General features: G+C 40.8%; 3 protein-coding genes across 3 annotated transcripts; all 3 read right to left on the minus strand.

Moving 5' to 3' along the window:
• Positions 1-3,589, minus strand: arl9 (ADP-ribosylation factor-like 9). Its single transcript, XM_080035849.1, has 4 exons — positions 3,183-3,589; positions 2,354-2,531; positions 2,070-2,245; positions 1-1,225 (listed from the first exon to the last, which is right to left on the minus strand). The coding sequence occupies exons 1-4, from the start codon at positions 3,453-3,455 to the stop codon at positions 1,049-1,051; spliced, it is 804 nt and encodes a 267-aa protein (XP_079891975.1). The 5' UTR covers positions 3,456-3,589; the 3' UTR covers positions 1-1,048.
• Positions 3,590-4,566: 977 nt separating this feature from the next.
• Positions 4,567-5,861, minus strand: LOC307256310 (snRNA-activating protein complex subunit 1-like). Its single transcript, XM_080035225.1, has one exon. It carries the CDS (start codon positions 5,750-5,752, stop codon positions 4,658-4,660), a length of 1,095 nt encoding a protein of 364 aa, XP_079891351.1. The 5' UTR covers positions 5,753-5,861; the 3' UTR covers positions 4,567-4,657.
• Positions 5,862-6,415: 554 nt separating this feature from the next.
• Positions 6,416-15,922, minus strand: srp72 (signal recognition particle 72). The gene is made up of 19 exons (XM_080036177.1): positions 15,814-15,922; positions 15,201-15,321; positions 14,550-14,670; positions 13,647-13,790; positions 13,366-13,477; positions 13,248-13,279; positions 12,514-12,638; positions 12,223-12,280; positions 11,981-12,112; positions 11,753-11,881; positions 11,052-11,124; positions 10,749-10,813; positions 10,529-10,624; positions 10,146-10,249; positions 9,700-9,777; positions 9,035-9,172; positions 8,861-8,898; positions 8,396-8,558; positions 6,416-7,499 (listed from the first exon to the last, which is right to left on the minus strand). The coding sequence occupies exons 1-19, from the start codon at positions 15,911-15,913 to the stop codon at positions 7,319-7,321; spliced, it is 2,010 nt and encodes a 669-aa protein (XP_079892303.1). The 5' UTR covers positions 15,914-15,922; the 3' UTR covers positions 6,416-7,318.
• Positions 15,923-16,088: the final 166 nt, after the last annotated feature.

Below are 16,088 nucleotides of genomic sequence, written 5' to 3' on the forward strand. Positions count from 1 at the left end.
GGAAACAGTTTATTAAAGCATGACAAAACTTTGTATAAGGCTGTATGCAACTCTGTATGAACCTGTTCACACACTACCGTATGATGGACAGGTTTGGATATTGGAATAAAACAAAAACATATGATTAATTTAACAAAATAATTGTCTTTTAAACTAACATTCCTCAAAAATCGTACATGTGAAGGCCTTGCACACATCACATTCATCCCAAAGTTAACAGATTCCACTAAATAAAACAGTCTTTAGACAAAATAACGAGGAGCTCATACCTGTGCTGAACAGCAAAAACACTATCGAAAGACCAAAAAAATAAGAATAACAGGTTTATATTCCCTTATTTTTAAGGTAAAGTCAAAACACTTATCAAAGCACTTAGCAATTAACTTGTTTCATAAAAGCAATACAGTATTTAAAGCTGTATATCGGAGTGGTATGGTGTATGAACTAATAAAGCAAACAGCCCTTAATATGCACTCAACCAATTTTTTATGTAGACATTAAATACTTGTTAATTTGAACAGTTTTGATATTAACAGGCCACTGCAAAGCTTTTTCACCAGTTTCTAAAAGCTGTAATAGTCAGGTTTGCCTGAGGTCACTGTTGGAAAATTTAAATAACTGTAACATTTACCATCACTACTCTGAAAGCAGCAGAATCTCCCTAAGTTTTGTGTTTTTCTTTAAAATGTCAGCCACTGCAAAGACTGGACACATGGTAAGTAAATGTAATAGATCCTTATCAGTGGTAAAATGCACACAGTAACAGTCACCATGGTTATAAATAAATATTTTTTTCCTGAAGATCAAATTTGAAAGCAAGATTTTAGGAGTGTAGTTTTACACCTTCACATTCCGTCTCAAGCAGTTTCATAATCCTAACTACACCGTACCAAAACAACGAAGAACTTTTAACTTTCGAAATAAATATATCAAAGAGATTCAGCCAACATGATGTAGTGAAAATTAACCTTTAAAAGTGCAAAGTAGAACCTATTAGATTTTTTAATCAAAAACACATGATTAAGTGACGGCCACCCATCCGGTGTTCTTATCTGCCGTCACTAACCATCTGGATGATCATGTCCCGAGCATCCTGAACACCTGAGCTGAGCTGGGCCTCTCCCTTAATCACATGGGTGCCGATGAGGAACAACTTGCGCCCTCCGATCTCAGACAGTGACAGGGCTTCGTGGAGGTCTGTAATGCCACAGGCTCCTGGAAGGTCCTGGAACCACAAGCACGAGCATGAGGAGACATTACAACATACCCCAGCCCAGAGGATACTTGCTTTGTAGTTTAACCTCTAAAGATTCTAGACAAAGTGCTCCTGAAAACAGCATGGAAATGTTTTTTGGTTGATGTCAGTAAAGCTGGCTTGTCCTTCCTTTCAAACGTGCACACGTGGGACTCAACAGTACCTGCTCAGTTTTTTCGGAATTTTAGATGTTCCTACAAACTGAACTTTCTTATAAGCTATTGTTGGATAACAACGCCATTCTGAATATTTACAGAAGCTATGGTGGCCTTTAAGGACAAGAAGCTAGTTACTAAAGATGGCTTCAGCCACCACTGCCTAAAGTTGTTACACAATATCAAGTGATGAGGTGAAGATGTACAGTATTTAGTTATTTATTCTAGTACTCATTATTCGTCTTTTCAAAGGGTGCATTACTGGCGGATACCCAGTCTACATGTATATAAAAACGCAAGGCTGTTAAGTGTGTCCGTTCTGTGCTACTGTAGAAATATGGTGCCGCAACATGGCACTGCGACCTGCTACAATGTAGTTATAAAGGTAAAAAAATTAAATAAAACATATTTTTTAAGCTAATATATACTAATGAAAACATACTAAAATGACAATAATTCTAACCATCTGTAAATAAAAGTTAAAATTACAAGAATGCACAGACTAAAGAGATTCATCGATGAGTCGAGAAAATAAGACCTTGCAGCCCGTCTGTAAATACAGTGTCTAATTATAAACTGGGCAGGTTTCTTTGAGGACAAGAGGCTCAGAGGCTTCTGTTTTTAAAACAGTGTGGAGTGTTTCTGTCTGTCATGCTCACCTGTTTGTTGGCCAGTACCATTAAGGGCAGACGGGGGTCGGAGGCCAGCAGCTCATGTAAATGCGTCTTGGCGAGGGGGAAACGCTGTGGGTTGGAAGAGTCCACCACAAACACCAGCATGAGAGCCTTGGACGTGTACTTCTGCCAGTACGTCCGCAGCTCCTCTTTACCTCCGACTAACAGACATAGAGACAGACAGACCAACATATGACTATGACACCAACTCAATGTGCAGAAGGCTCTTTTGTTTTACTGTCAGGCTCAGGTGTTAGTTCAGTACTGACTTTCTAGGAACTCGATGTTCATGTCCTCTCTGTTGATGGAGACAGCGTTGAAGCCCTGTGTGGGCTCGATGTCTTGCTCCTGTGTGCCGGTGGCCAAACGGAGCAGCAGGCTGGTCTTACCGGCTCCATCCAGACCCAAAACCAAAACCTTAGTCCCCGCTGACTCCACAGACTTGGACTACAACACACACACACACACACACACACACACCAGCAATGAGGAATAAGACAAGACAACATTTCCTACAATTATCTTTTTTTTAATTAAGAAACACAAGCTTAAGAACAGAAATCATAACAAACTCTAGGGGACAGTTTTGCAGACATTAAGCATAGTTCTAGGCTAACTTGTACTTTCAATGGACAATCTCTGAAAAAAATCTATTTAGTCGAGGACTTGGCTTAATCCATGTCTGGCTTCAGCCACCAAATTGTCCATCATATAGGCTAGGCCTATTCAATGACCACAGGGGATATAGGCTATTCAAAATAGATTAAAGCCAAACATGCAAAACTTACTGTCATTTAAAACAAAACAAACAAAAACATAAAACATTCAGATAAGAGGACGAGAACGAGTATAATGTGTGCATTTTCGCTTGAGAAAGGGGAAAAAAAGACACAGGCGATAGAAACATGTTGCAAATTAATTCCTACATTTCCCAAAATTCCTCACAGCAGAAGTTGCATAGCTACTTGTAGCAAATGAAGGGTAAGCTATTTACCTCGTTTGAGAACATTTCGACTGATACAATATCAAAAGGACAAAATATTACAGTGCGAACCGTATGTTTGCAGAAAAGTGTGTCCGGTGAAGTCAACGTTTTACCTCGGATACTTTCGGAGCCTCAACGGCGACTACAGGCGCAGCAGCGACTGCCTCCACAGTTTGTTTAACGATAACTTCTCTCTTGTCTCCTTTCTCTTTTTTCCCCTGTCCCTTCTGTCTGGACCTATTATCGTCTTCTCCAGGCCGTGTTTCAGGCTCCGTGTCCCCGGTAGAGGACCATGAAGACGCCGCGTAGTTCCAGATAAGATAGGCGAGTCCCCCAGCAAGAGCGACGGAGGCTCCGAGGACTCCGGCCTCTCTCAGACCAAACATGGTGCTCGACCTGCCGCTTCTTTATTTACCCGACCGCCTGCGACATTGTCCGGCGTTTGGTTAAGATTTAACTTCTTTTATCCAATCTCCTCGTCTTTCTCCTCTCATCAACAAGTGGATTAGACAGACAGGAAGCTCCGTCTCGGAGGAACGGCCCCAAACGAGATTTCCGGGCTGTTTTTGTTGATGCAGTGGAGTAATGCACCGCTGGATGGCGCCATGATTCCAACAATATTTTCATGACGCTCACTCTTTTACCAAATGTGGACGAATAAAGGAAAAACACATGTCCAGGTTTTACATAAAAACAAGTAGCATAGAGCCTAGTATATTTAACTAGACTTAAACACGCTACAAAAAAGGATAAACATTAGTTAAATGCTTTAAAAAAACTGCTGTGTAAAAGTAGGCCTGTTACAAAATCTTACAGTAGGCCTATGCCTACATAAAGTAGACTACTAAAAGTATGCTATTCATTTAGCAAATTTTGTCATTTTTGTCAATTATGTCAGAGTAACATTGTATCAATGTATATTATTTAGCATATAGGCCTACTGTAGGCCTAGGCCTATGTCTAAGCATCCTTAATGTTGCACCTGGGAAAGGCCGAGCTCATTTTAGCAACTATACATTCAATACACTTTCTATTTGAGCTCTTTACCTGACACCCAACATGTTACAGGCAAACTCAAGAGCAATGTTTCTCGATGAGTAAATACTCTTTGTTCAGTTCCAACACACTGTACAAAGGCATACAACGTTGGGACACTCTGGAAAGGCGTGTCTATGTGAAGGCCTATCCTTGGCAAATTGCACATTAAATATTTAAATTAGGCTACTAAGATTTTATTTTTGAATATTTTGCACTGATTAAGAAAACCTTTACCGTCACAGATACTCCTCTTTTGGCCCCAAAGGCAGGAGTGAAAGCAAGAAGGCTAGAGGCAAGACAATTGTGAAAGATATTTATTAACAAATTAAAGGATTTATTAGCAAATGAAAGGATAAGCCTCCTAGGCTACTAAATGATTGGATTCATATGAATGCATGATAAGTGGAAATCAAAATCAAACTGTTTGTCAAACTACATAATCATTTTCCATGTCTTTTCCCCCAAATTTCTTTCTAAACGTTGCACAACCAAACCAACATGAGGGAACTTCTTTGCATTGCACAATAAAGTCCTCCTTCTTCTCCTCGCATCATGGCTTGTACGGAGCATTCTGGTAGACCCTCTTCATGGGCACCCTCTCCTCTTGATCGGGAGCGCTCAGTAGCCAGGCCTGGAGCTTGCTCTCATCCTGCGTCACCCCAAAACTCTTCCAGGTGCGAGCCCGCAGCGAGAGGAACTGCTTCTTCTTCTGCTGAGCGGAGGCCTCCTGGTCGTGATGGTGCTCCGTCCCTGAGCTTGAAGACACCACCGTCTCGGACTGTCTGTGCCTCCTGGCCTTGGACGCCTCCTGGAAGCTGCTGTAGCTCTTTTGCTTGATGGAGGACAGGAGCCTGGCCCTTCTGCTGCTGGAATCGGCTGGTGTCTCCTCATCATCACCACTAACATCTTCCTCCTTGTCTTTGTTCTCATTTGAAAAAGTATTATGCTGCCAAGTGACAAACTCTGACACGCTGTCTTTCAGGTGTCGGGTTAGGTCCCGATGTGTCATGTTGGTGACCTTGCTTTTGACCTCCGCCGTGGCCTCCTTCATCTTCTCGTACTGGCTCTGGATGTTGCTCAGCTCCTCCAGGATCTCCGCTGGGAGGAGCTCCTGGACGGCCTTGACCCTGCCGAGAAACCCAATGCACACGGCTTCCTGCTTGGGCTTGTGCTGCTTTTTGAAGGTGAGAAAATGCGGCATGGCGGCATAGTGTATGGCTTTGGCAGCCTCCAGCTTCCCGTAGATGTAGACTATGTCGTGGTGACCGGAATCCACAGAGTCCTGGAGGAACTTCTGAACGTCATCGTAGTCCCTCACAGCCAGTCTGATAGGCACGGGAGTAACACTGGGTTGGGTGTGGTAGAAGGAAAACATCAGATACAGGCCTGCCACGCGAATCTGGTAACTGTGCGGAGGCAGGAAGTACTTGACAGCCGTGGCCAGAGTTATTCTGGTAAATCTCTTCAGTTCGCCAATGCTGTTCAAACCTATAAAGACGTCCGAGAAGCCCATCTCCCTCCAGACGGCTGAAAAGACCTCGAACCGGACCGAGTCCGTGTGTTGGAAACGAGCCAGTAGTTCCTCGACATCTTCTGTCAGAGGATCGTAGAATAAGTCAGGGTAAATAGGCAGCAAACGAGGCATCCTGTCCACTGTGTACAGACCTCGGATAACACTTCCAACTCTCAAACCACTATCAAAGTGCTCTGGACAGATTCACATCAGGTGAAGCTCGTCATTGGTAAATTGCATGCAAACTGCAACCACTAGTGGAAGGAGTGGTTATGTCGATTAACCAATCAAAACTGACGGTCTATAGGCCTAAAGAGCTCCATGGAAGAATGGGGAAATAATGTGGTTGGTTGATGGGAATTATAATGAACCGTCAATGCAGAATCATTGTTCTGGTGGATAATACCTGTATACCTATAGTTTTTCATTCTGCTAAACTAGTTACACGAAAGCACATATTAATTGGTTGCATAAGTAGGGAGCCTGTCTTTGTATCCTGCGCACACTGGACTGAAATCATTATAATCTCAACCAATAACATGTGAATTGGACGATTGATTCCAAACCTTTTCTTAGTGTATAACCCCTTGTTAATAAAGCATTCACTATTTTTTTATTCCAGTATTTTATTTTTAAATTGATACTAAAAAAGATAAATCAATAATCTACCCTTTTATAAAAAGAGATGGATCAAATTCAGTTAAAAATACAGTCCGTCCAGAGATCCCAATGCATGTCAAATAGCTATGTCAAATAGTAGGAGCCATATAATGGACTCAAATTTATGATTAAAAACAGGGGTCATGTGTTGCTGCCAAGAATTTTATTAAGACTCAACAAAACGGGACTTCCTGGAACATGCATCTGGAAAACTAAGATTGAAGAATTTCAAATGACTTTCTTGAACTGAGACCAACACATGGATCCAAAAATAAATAATTATTTAACACTGAATCTTTGCAGCTGATCTGTTTTCCAGATCTCAAAGCATTTAACGCTTTTACCAAAACTTTAAGTTACCTTGCTGAAGCATTTTTTTCTTACTGTTGGAACTGATATGTGTAAGAAGTCCGTGTGAGTGATTCCTTGCTATAAGAAATAAATGCAGTACCAATATGACATTTCCTAGTGCCTACAGTAAAATGTATGGACATTTAATTGACGGTTCATCTAATAGAAGTTGGCTGGATGAACCCAACAATCTATTATCACATTTTATTATAGTAATGTACAGTTGTTTCTGAGTGTAATGCCTGGGAAAACCTGACACCTTACAGAGAGACACATCTGCGTCACTTCAATGAAAAAATACATTACATTTGGCATATGTCAATACACCCATAACGGCACAGAAAAGGCATTTTTCAATTCTCTGAAACTTTTAATGACAAAATGTAGCAATATGTGTTTTTGGGGTATTTTTTTACTGTAACCTCAGATAAGGTCACAAATTAAAACAAAAGTAAAAACAGAATCAAAGAAACCAACAAAAAAATAGTTAATTTCAGTGGAACTGTCCTTTAAATATTCTCTATTCTGTACTGTTGAAAAGACCACAAATTCATGACGTAGAAGGAGAGGAAAGGGAAGCTTTTGGTTTTACATATTTAAATGAATGGCCAAGACATTAAAAACGTGAACATAAACACAGAGAAATTCTTATGCTTTCTTGTGTCGGCCATCAGTTTATCCCACGCCCTACCAGCCTCCTTTGCCACTCTTCTTCTTCTTCTGTGGTGCCTTCTTGCGTGTGGCCCCTGGAGCGGCTGGTTTCTGCCCTCTTGGTGGGACCACGTTGCTGGGTGTGGCTGTAGATGAGCCGGACGCAGAGCCTGGTCTAGGGGAGGTAGGGGGGCTGCTGGCTGTCTTACTGGCATCGCTGCAAACGGAGGAAGAAGCCAGAATAATACCATTAGAGATCGCTCCATTTGTTCACCTGGGAAACATTTTGCACCTAAACCTCACCATTAAACCCTAACACAAACGCGGAAGTAATGTGTTCCATAGGCCTATATGTGACCCGTGAGCAGTCTCAATGTCTGGTACATGCTGGTAGTTGGTGTATTATTTGCATTTTGGACAGGCCAAGCTAGGCTAGCTGCTTCCCCGTTTCCAGCATTAATGCTAAGCAAATGTCCCTCTAGCTTGAGTGCTATACTTGTACAGACAGGATAAGCATATTTTCAAAAATGTCAACTTAGGCAATTACTGATTATGTTAGACAGTATTTACTTTATAACAGTCTGAATAATTTCTATGGTGGCTTTATTGTCCAACACCTAAAAATAAGTATTTGATCTGCAATGCCATTAGAGTGAAAAAAAATAATAAGAAAGCAAATGAGAAAGCAAATGTCTGGTAGTTTAGCTTGAAAGTTCAATTGATTAATTAATTAATCAATCAATCAAACAGTAAAATTACTTTAAAGTATTTTTCTATCAATCCCCTTGCCTATACACTATTTTCCAGCAATACTTTAAACATAACATTATCATTCATGTTATACTGCCTCACAAGCGTTTTTCTGATTTCTGAGCACATGGACTTGTACTTCTATTGTTCTGCTTTATTCTGGCCGTTTGGTCTGCACAGCAGCTGGATGTCTCTCCACTGAGGATTCATTGGCAGGGACACAACAGCACAATCTCACAGGTGCTTTCCCCCCCATTAATGGAGTTAATTGCTTGGATTCAAGGACAGGAAATTGCAACCAGACCCAGACAGCTCAGGTGACGTGTGTTGTGCTTCTGGAGAGATTGTGTGGAGTTTACTTACAATTCGGCTGAAGCTGCTGCCGTTGCTCCCTGTGTGCCTTTTCCTATCTGCTCCTTCTTGTTCTTGCCCTTCTTCTTGCCTCTGTAATAGGTGCGTTCCCTCATGGGCATCCACCGCTCTATATCAGGGGTCGCCCCGGGGTCACAGTTCTTGGGTAGTTTACCTTAAAAAGTACATCAGGAATTAGCTTAAATTGTTGAATTGTTTAAACCATTAAAAGCCACTGCAAATATGAGTGATTGAGTCTTTGTGACTATGACTGGGAAGCCATTTGATGTGTTTTTTTCCAGTCTGTAAAGTGTCAGTATTTATTAGTTGCTGTTGCAGAAGAGCAAATAATAAATACTGATGCATTTGATTTACTGGTGATCCATAGAAACAGAATGCATTTTCATTTATTTATTTAATTTTTTTTTACCTTTACCACTTATAACATTTTGGAGAATAAAAAGCAATTTGGTATACCTTTCTTTTTCTTCCTCTTCTTTTTGATATCGCCTTGGCTGTAAAGAAAATGCAGGCATATTAGCACAAAATAAGTTAAAAATGTAGCCCCCTGGGGGCTCTGCTTGATACGTTTCCAACAAGTTAATTCAATAAAGGAAATGCTCTGAACATCATAATGCTGGCGTGGTTTACCCTATTTCTTTGGGCAGGTTTTCTCCGGTGACCTTAGCAGCTTTCTTCCGGACGTTGGTCGCTCCGTGGGAGTTCTCCAGCTCGTCCACGTCCACATTCAAGGCCATTGTGTCCGAAGAAGGTAGGTGTTTGCTCAGGCTGGAGAGGAGGGCTAAGGACATACCATATTTGCATTGGACATTTCCTATGTACACCTTCATTTGCACCATCATAAGACCATCTAAGAATTTTGCCTTACTCATTTCCACAAAGGTTTATTATGGTTAGGAAGTCAATGGTTTACAAGGGTTTTAAGCGTTCTGGAAATAAAATTATTACATGGCTGATGATACCTGATGGAGCTAAAATGCTAGCATTCTGTTGTCTCTGCAATTCGTTTCATATCAGTCTAAAGCACATTTTATTATGTATCAGCAATGTCTATGGTCATGGGCAAGTTTTTATTCACAACTACGTAGGCAATAAAAATAGAAAAAAAGAACAGTAGACAATATAATTTCCCAAAGATCAAGATAGCTACTTCACATTCCTCGTTTTATCTGATCATTGATTCAAACAACAAAGATATTCATATATAAAATGCCTAAAATAATAATTTACGAGCTAAACTAGAAGTAAAGATAGAATAGCTATAGAATATTCCATTTCAGTAGGTGCAAGGATACGATTTGGCCTTTTCCGTGTCCACCAGGGAATACGCCGAGATGAGCTGTGCCAGTGTGTGGATATCGTTGGGGTTTTGCCTGTTTTGGGAAAAAAATCTAAATAAGCTTTATCATCGTAAAAGACGGAATTCCAACAAGAGTTGCAGTAAAAACGACCATCTGGACATCACCTGAAATGGTTACTGGTTGTTCATACACTTACAGATGTGCTGCATAAATGAAATAAACATCATAGTAAGTATAATATGTGTTAACCAAGCTTTGTAAGCACCCTGTAATGATGCTTCTCAAGCTGTTTCAGAACTGAAATAAATAAATATTTGAGCTACAGAATCAACAGTGAGACCTCTCAGGAGCACATTAAGTGTTTTCTTTCTCTCTTTTTTTTTTACCCCAAAATACTCAACACATGTTGGAGTGGAGTGTTTTGCAGGGCTGTAACTCACTTCCACAGCTGCTCCAAATCACTAATGGCTTCTTTTTTCCGCCCGTACTTTAGTTTGAAATTGGCAGCTTCTCGTACCAGGGCCAAGTGTGTAGCGGATCCGGGCTGTGGAAGGGAAAAGAGCAGGCTCATTACACAGTGGAAAACACAGTCTTAACTGTGACTGCTTATTGCCAAGATTCTTAAAAAAAAAAAATTCAATCTGACTTCAACTTTGTTTTGACTGTTTTCTCTGAAACACTCAACATTTTACACATTACATGCAGATTACCCTTTAATGACTAACATAAGATATTGTTGTGACATTGCAAATTGTCCCCTGAACGTTCTGCAGCTATCTCCGGATTTCGTTTGTGAGATCAAAACTAAACATCAGACACTAACCTGTTGAGACTGGCAGTGCTCGATAGCTTGTTTGAAAACGTCAATAGCGCTGTCAATGTCCTCTTCGTGGGAGTACATCGTCACCAGAGCTGAGATCTGAGGAGCCAATGACAGTTTAGTGTTTAGAGTTGACAAAAACTAAACTAAAATGGTCACAAATCCAAACTGAGTATCAGTTGTGGACAGCTTCAGTAAATTAGTGTTTTCATATTAAACTCACCATTCCCGATTTGTGCTTGAACTCTTCAATGGACCTTAAGACGTCACAAGCTTTTGTTACATGACCTGAAGAACATGAACCAACAAAAAGCTTTTATTATTTTAGAAACACAAATGTAGCGACTTTTTTCTAAAATAAAAAAATAAAAAAGTAAATTACAAAGTTAAACAACAAAATATGCTTCCATTTGACAAAGACAGGCACGTGTTTATTAAAGTGAGCTAGTCACTGATCACCTGTCCTGAGACAGAAGGGTCTAACTGAACGAATCAAACCATAATCATTGTAAAAACATGACAGTACCTTGTACTAAATACAGTTGTGCCATTGTCAGTTTGATGCCAGACGCACTCTCTGGATGTTGGTCGGAGAATTGCTGGAACATGAAAGAATAGTCAGTTAGCATGGTCTAAGAAAATACAAAAACAGAGTCCTAGAGAGAGGAGAACAAAAAATCTTGGGCTCATGCTTAAATGACTTACTCCATTCAGGTCTTACATTAAACATTACCCTACATACAGTTACTTACTCCATTCAGGTCTTACATTAAACATTACCCTACATACAGTTGGCACCAAAGTGGAATAAGCCTAAAATTCATGAGTGGTGTAAACGATTAAAGGCCACTGCAAAGATGTGTGAATGAGTGTGTGCCTGTTATGCCCTTGCTCAAAACAATATATACATACATTTTTAGCATTGACATTTAAAGTGCATAACCAGAAACAAAGCAGGGGGGGGATTGTGTTTGTTTTTAGGATGTGATTCAAGACTTGACAACAAGCAAGGGGCGCCCTTAGCTCAGTCGGTAGGGCATCCCCCCCATGGGCCTCGGCCAGCAGCAGACCCGGGTTCGATTCCAGCCCGCGGTCATTCCCTGCATGTCACTCCCCTCTCTGCCTCATTTCAACTCTGTCTCTACACTATCAATAAAGCATATAAATGCCAAAAAAACATCTTAAAAAAAACAAAAAAACAAGCAGCAGTGTTGGTCCATTCAATACCTGCAGCAGCTCTATGGCTTTGGGGTGCTGCTTCTCTCTGCACAGCTGAGCCACCTGGATGAGGACGGGCCGAGGGTGACCCGGGTTCTGGGACTGAAGACTTGATGACAGTTTCCTGCACTGGTCAGCCTGTTAACCAGCAACACAGCAACAATATCGTGATCAGCTATAAACTCGGGTGTGTGAAATTTGTTGCTGTCTTTGTTGTTGCTGCTGCTCCTACAGTACCTGGTTGGTGTACATGGCCAGGAGGGCTTTGTTGAGGTCAATGGCCTGCAGCTGCTTCTTCGCCAGCTTGTATTCAACGCCTTCGGCATTCGTCAATTTCACCTTTTTCTTGGAGTCAAACACGTTTTGGTCCTATGAAAACAGAGCAGAGTTTTAATGAATGAACACATACAATCCAGTTGGGAGTTTTGCTTCAGGCACAATGATGCTTTGATGAAATATGTTGTAATTGGTACACCCACCTTGTTTATTGTAATGATATTGTTTGCGGTCACAGCCAGCAGCCCCACATCCGAAGGCCTGCATTTAAGAATATATTATGAAATATCTATTTGACATCTGCTCCGCTGAGACACGGAAAAAGTACACCTTGGGTATTTGTGGCCTTTTGATTGCCTGATAAACATTTTCCCAAAAGGTAAACAGGTACTATCACACAACAAACTTAAAATAACATAAAACAAAAAATGTTCAACCAGTGCTACATTGTCTAGTTTTTAAAGTAAATCTAATATGATAAAAACTGCACCCACTTGAGCTTGATGACCTGGTTGTAGAGCTGCAGCGCCTCGTCTGTCCGACCTTGTAACTGCATGACATACGCCATCTGAGAATGAATGACGGCCAGCTCCGACTCGATGTCTTCCTCAGTCACATCCTGAAAGAGATAAACCAGCAATGACTGAATTGAGACAAATATAAGTTTTGAAATCCCAATGTTAGGGCACTCATGGCCTAGTGGGTAGAGCGTGTACCAGATAGGCTCAGTCTTTGTCGAAGCGGACCCGGGTTCGAAACCAACCCAGCCATTTACTAAATGTCATCCCCCTATAGCTCCCCAGTTCTACTCTATCTGCTCTTCAACTGCCAAATAAAAAAAGGTAGGTATACACCTAAAAAAAAAATAATAATAAAAAATAATAAACCCCAATGTTGACAATATATTTGAGGAAACTGAAGACGTTGGTAAATGTTCAGTAAGAATAGCACCACTTTACTTTCCACATTAAAACTATAAACAAGATGATTAAAGCATCCATAATTGTCCTGCCCCATTCAAATCTACAAATGGCACTGTACTTCTTTTCAATTCATCCCGTCATTATTTTTTATCTTGATCTTTGAGGATAAATTCGCAAAAATCTAAAGTTCCACAAAGTGTGCATCACATTGTCCCTGAAGCATCTTCCACTCTCTAACAGGTGGAACAGTAGCAAATTACAATACAGCCAACAGGATGCATAAATGTTTTAAAAGCAACACTCACCGAATCCTCTGCCAGAGAGACTCTGCAAAGCTCTGTGAAAGAAAACAATCGGGCAAATTAAAAATGGATAAAATATCAACTTGACTTCTGGAGGAGGCAGAACAAAAGTGGGACTGACCCTCTGCTTGTTGTAGTTTATCGTACGCCTCTTTCAGCTGTCCTTGGCCAATCAGAGAGCAGGCAGCATTGTAGCACAGCTCATACGTAGACTCAGGAAGACCTAGATCTTCCTAAAAAAGGAAAAAAATGTCAGAAGGAAAACTGTATTATACTATATTGTTTATTTTGTTAGGCTCAGCTTTCAAGTTGACTCTGCTCATTCAAACTTTCTCCAACAGTGGCAGTGCAAAGCAACTGTTTGTGTGGCAAACATATTCATTTTGTGCAAGGCGTGCTTACCAACGGAGCTTCCTCCCACTGACTCATAGAAGCCACTACAGCAGCCAGGTTGGTTTTCCTCTCTTCCTCGTACTCGTCCTGGGAGTTCCTGATCAGATCTGTGTACACGGACTTGCAGTCGTCGTAGCGCTCCAGTCTGTACAACTGGGAAAAGAGAAAGGGATCCGTTAGCTGGTGTCTTTCAATTTGTAGAAACATACATATCAAACTCCATAAGCTTTAAAGGCGCACTATGTAACTTTATGTGTGTCTGAGAAGTGAACAATTTCTAATGTTTATTCTCATACCAACCTTATAACAAACACGCTTCCTCACAGAAAAATTTAAGTTAGAAAACTACCATAAAAGTTACTGTTTCACTGTTTACAGAAGCAGGGCCCACCATTTTTACCACGTTTAAAAATATATTCTAGCCTTAAGTTTGGATCAAGTTGTCTTAAAATAATTTGATTTTGATTTTCTTTTTTTTCTTTTTAGATTTTTATGCTTTATTGATAGTGCAGAGAGACAGAGGTGAAATGGGGCAGAGAGGGGAGTGACATGCAGAGAACGACCACGGGCGGGAATCGAACCAGGGTCGGCTGCTGGGCTCGGCCCGGGTGGGGGGACGCCCTACCAACTGAGCTAAGGGCGCCCCTGATTTTGATTTATGATAATACAATTATTCAATACTAAGAATTACATGTGGAGCATATATGTTTTGTTAATTAACTGCTGGCCCTGCAAGTGTAAACAAGCCCCCATCTCCTAAAACCGCAAGAGATTTCAAAGGTTTCTTGTTGAGTAGACTGATGCAGAAACGCGTTCAAATCTTAAGCTGACCATGACCATTTATCCCTGTCCGCCCTAATGCATCGCTGACCAAAAAATAAACTGGTCATCTATGAGACAGTAATGCCTTACCACTTGACCGTAGAGCTCTTTCAGCTTGTCGGTTTGTTCGGCAGCACTTTCGATGGTCTTCAGTGCGCTTTCCACTCGGTTCAACCGATACTCACAGTACGCCTTCTCAAACACAACCTCACTGAGAAATAAAATAAATGAAATCTGTTTTCAATGTGGGAAGCATAAGCACTGCATTCAGTTAGATTGTAGTTTTGATGACATCAAACTTAAAGCATGGTTATTTATTAGTAGAGGGCTGCAACAGACTACAGACTATTAACATTAATAATTTGAGACAATAACTTCATCATATCAGATAGAGCTTCAATGCTTTGAGGTGTGAATACACAATAGTGTCTATCTTGTTGAGTAAAATTCAAGCAATTTTTGTTTTATATGCTTGGTATAAACCTGTTTCCAAAATGATTTTCTATACTGTAATTTCTGATGTACACGACTGGGCACTACACATGTCCTTAAACTTGAATAATCAATAAATCATTTAGTCTATAAAAGGACAACATGTCATAAGACTTTGTCTGTCCAAAACCCAAATATATTCAACTTACAATGACTTAAACAGGGAATAAACCTTAATATTTGAGAACCAGAGAATGTTTATCATTTGTGCTTGATATATGAAAATTGAGCACACAATCAGCTGATTACCTGCCGAGCAGCTTCGAGTGGGTGTTCATGACATTCAGCGCCTCTTTGAAGCTGCTGTTCTGAACAAGGCACACTATTTTACACAGATAGGCCGTCACATCCTCCCTGTTTTCTTGCAGAACTGCGACACACACAAGAGAAACTCATTAATACATACATATTACAGAAAAAGACAGTAGACACGATTATCAAAGGTATTGTCAACAGTAATCAAACTCGTTGATTTGCTAACAGCTGACTGAAAGCTGATTGGTTGTCAGCCATAGTAAGTTAGCTGTGGGGCTAGGGACACGTCACTAATCGGGAGCTATAGGAGCATTTCTTAGGCTTAATATTGTTTAATTACTTGGCATACAACCTCCATGCACTAGCTGGCTTTGTTGTTACATCACATGCGTATATGGTTACGAACAGATGTTTGGTATACAAAGCCAAGGCGATGTTTGTGAGACTTGACAAGGAGCTGTCTACTGCTTTAGCCTATAGCCACATGCTAACGACTGGGCATGCAGCGGGGCTGTCCCTAGCGTAGCCTTGGGAGTCCGCTAACTGGAGCCAGGACAAACTAACAGTCTGTCGTCTGAGACTAACGGTGGACGACATGATTTCTTACTTTTAGTCAGAGCTTTCAGGGCTCTTGTGTAGTCTCCATTCTGTCCACAGCGGTTCACTTCAGTCCAGAGCGAAGCCACTGAGACACCTCCGCTCGCCATCTTCGCTGAATTGGCTTACAGAGCGGCGGAAGCAGACACTGTACTAGTACACATCCGGGTCATGTAGGATTGTTTATTGCATTTAGAATAAAATAAATGTAAAGGCATCAAACAAGCTAAGTAATGACATACGTGTTTAATGTTAATGAAAAGTTAATGTTTCTAGACATGACAG

This window comes from Ammodytes marinus (assembly GCF_949987685.1).
Source record: "Ammodytes marinus genome assembly, chromosome: 10".
Lineage (NCBI taxonomy): Eukaryota > Metazoa > Chordata > Actinopteri > Uranoscopiformes > Ammodytidae > Ammodytes > Ammodytes marinus.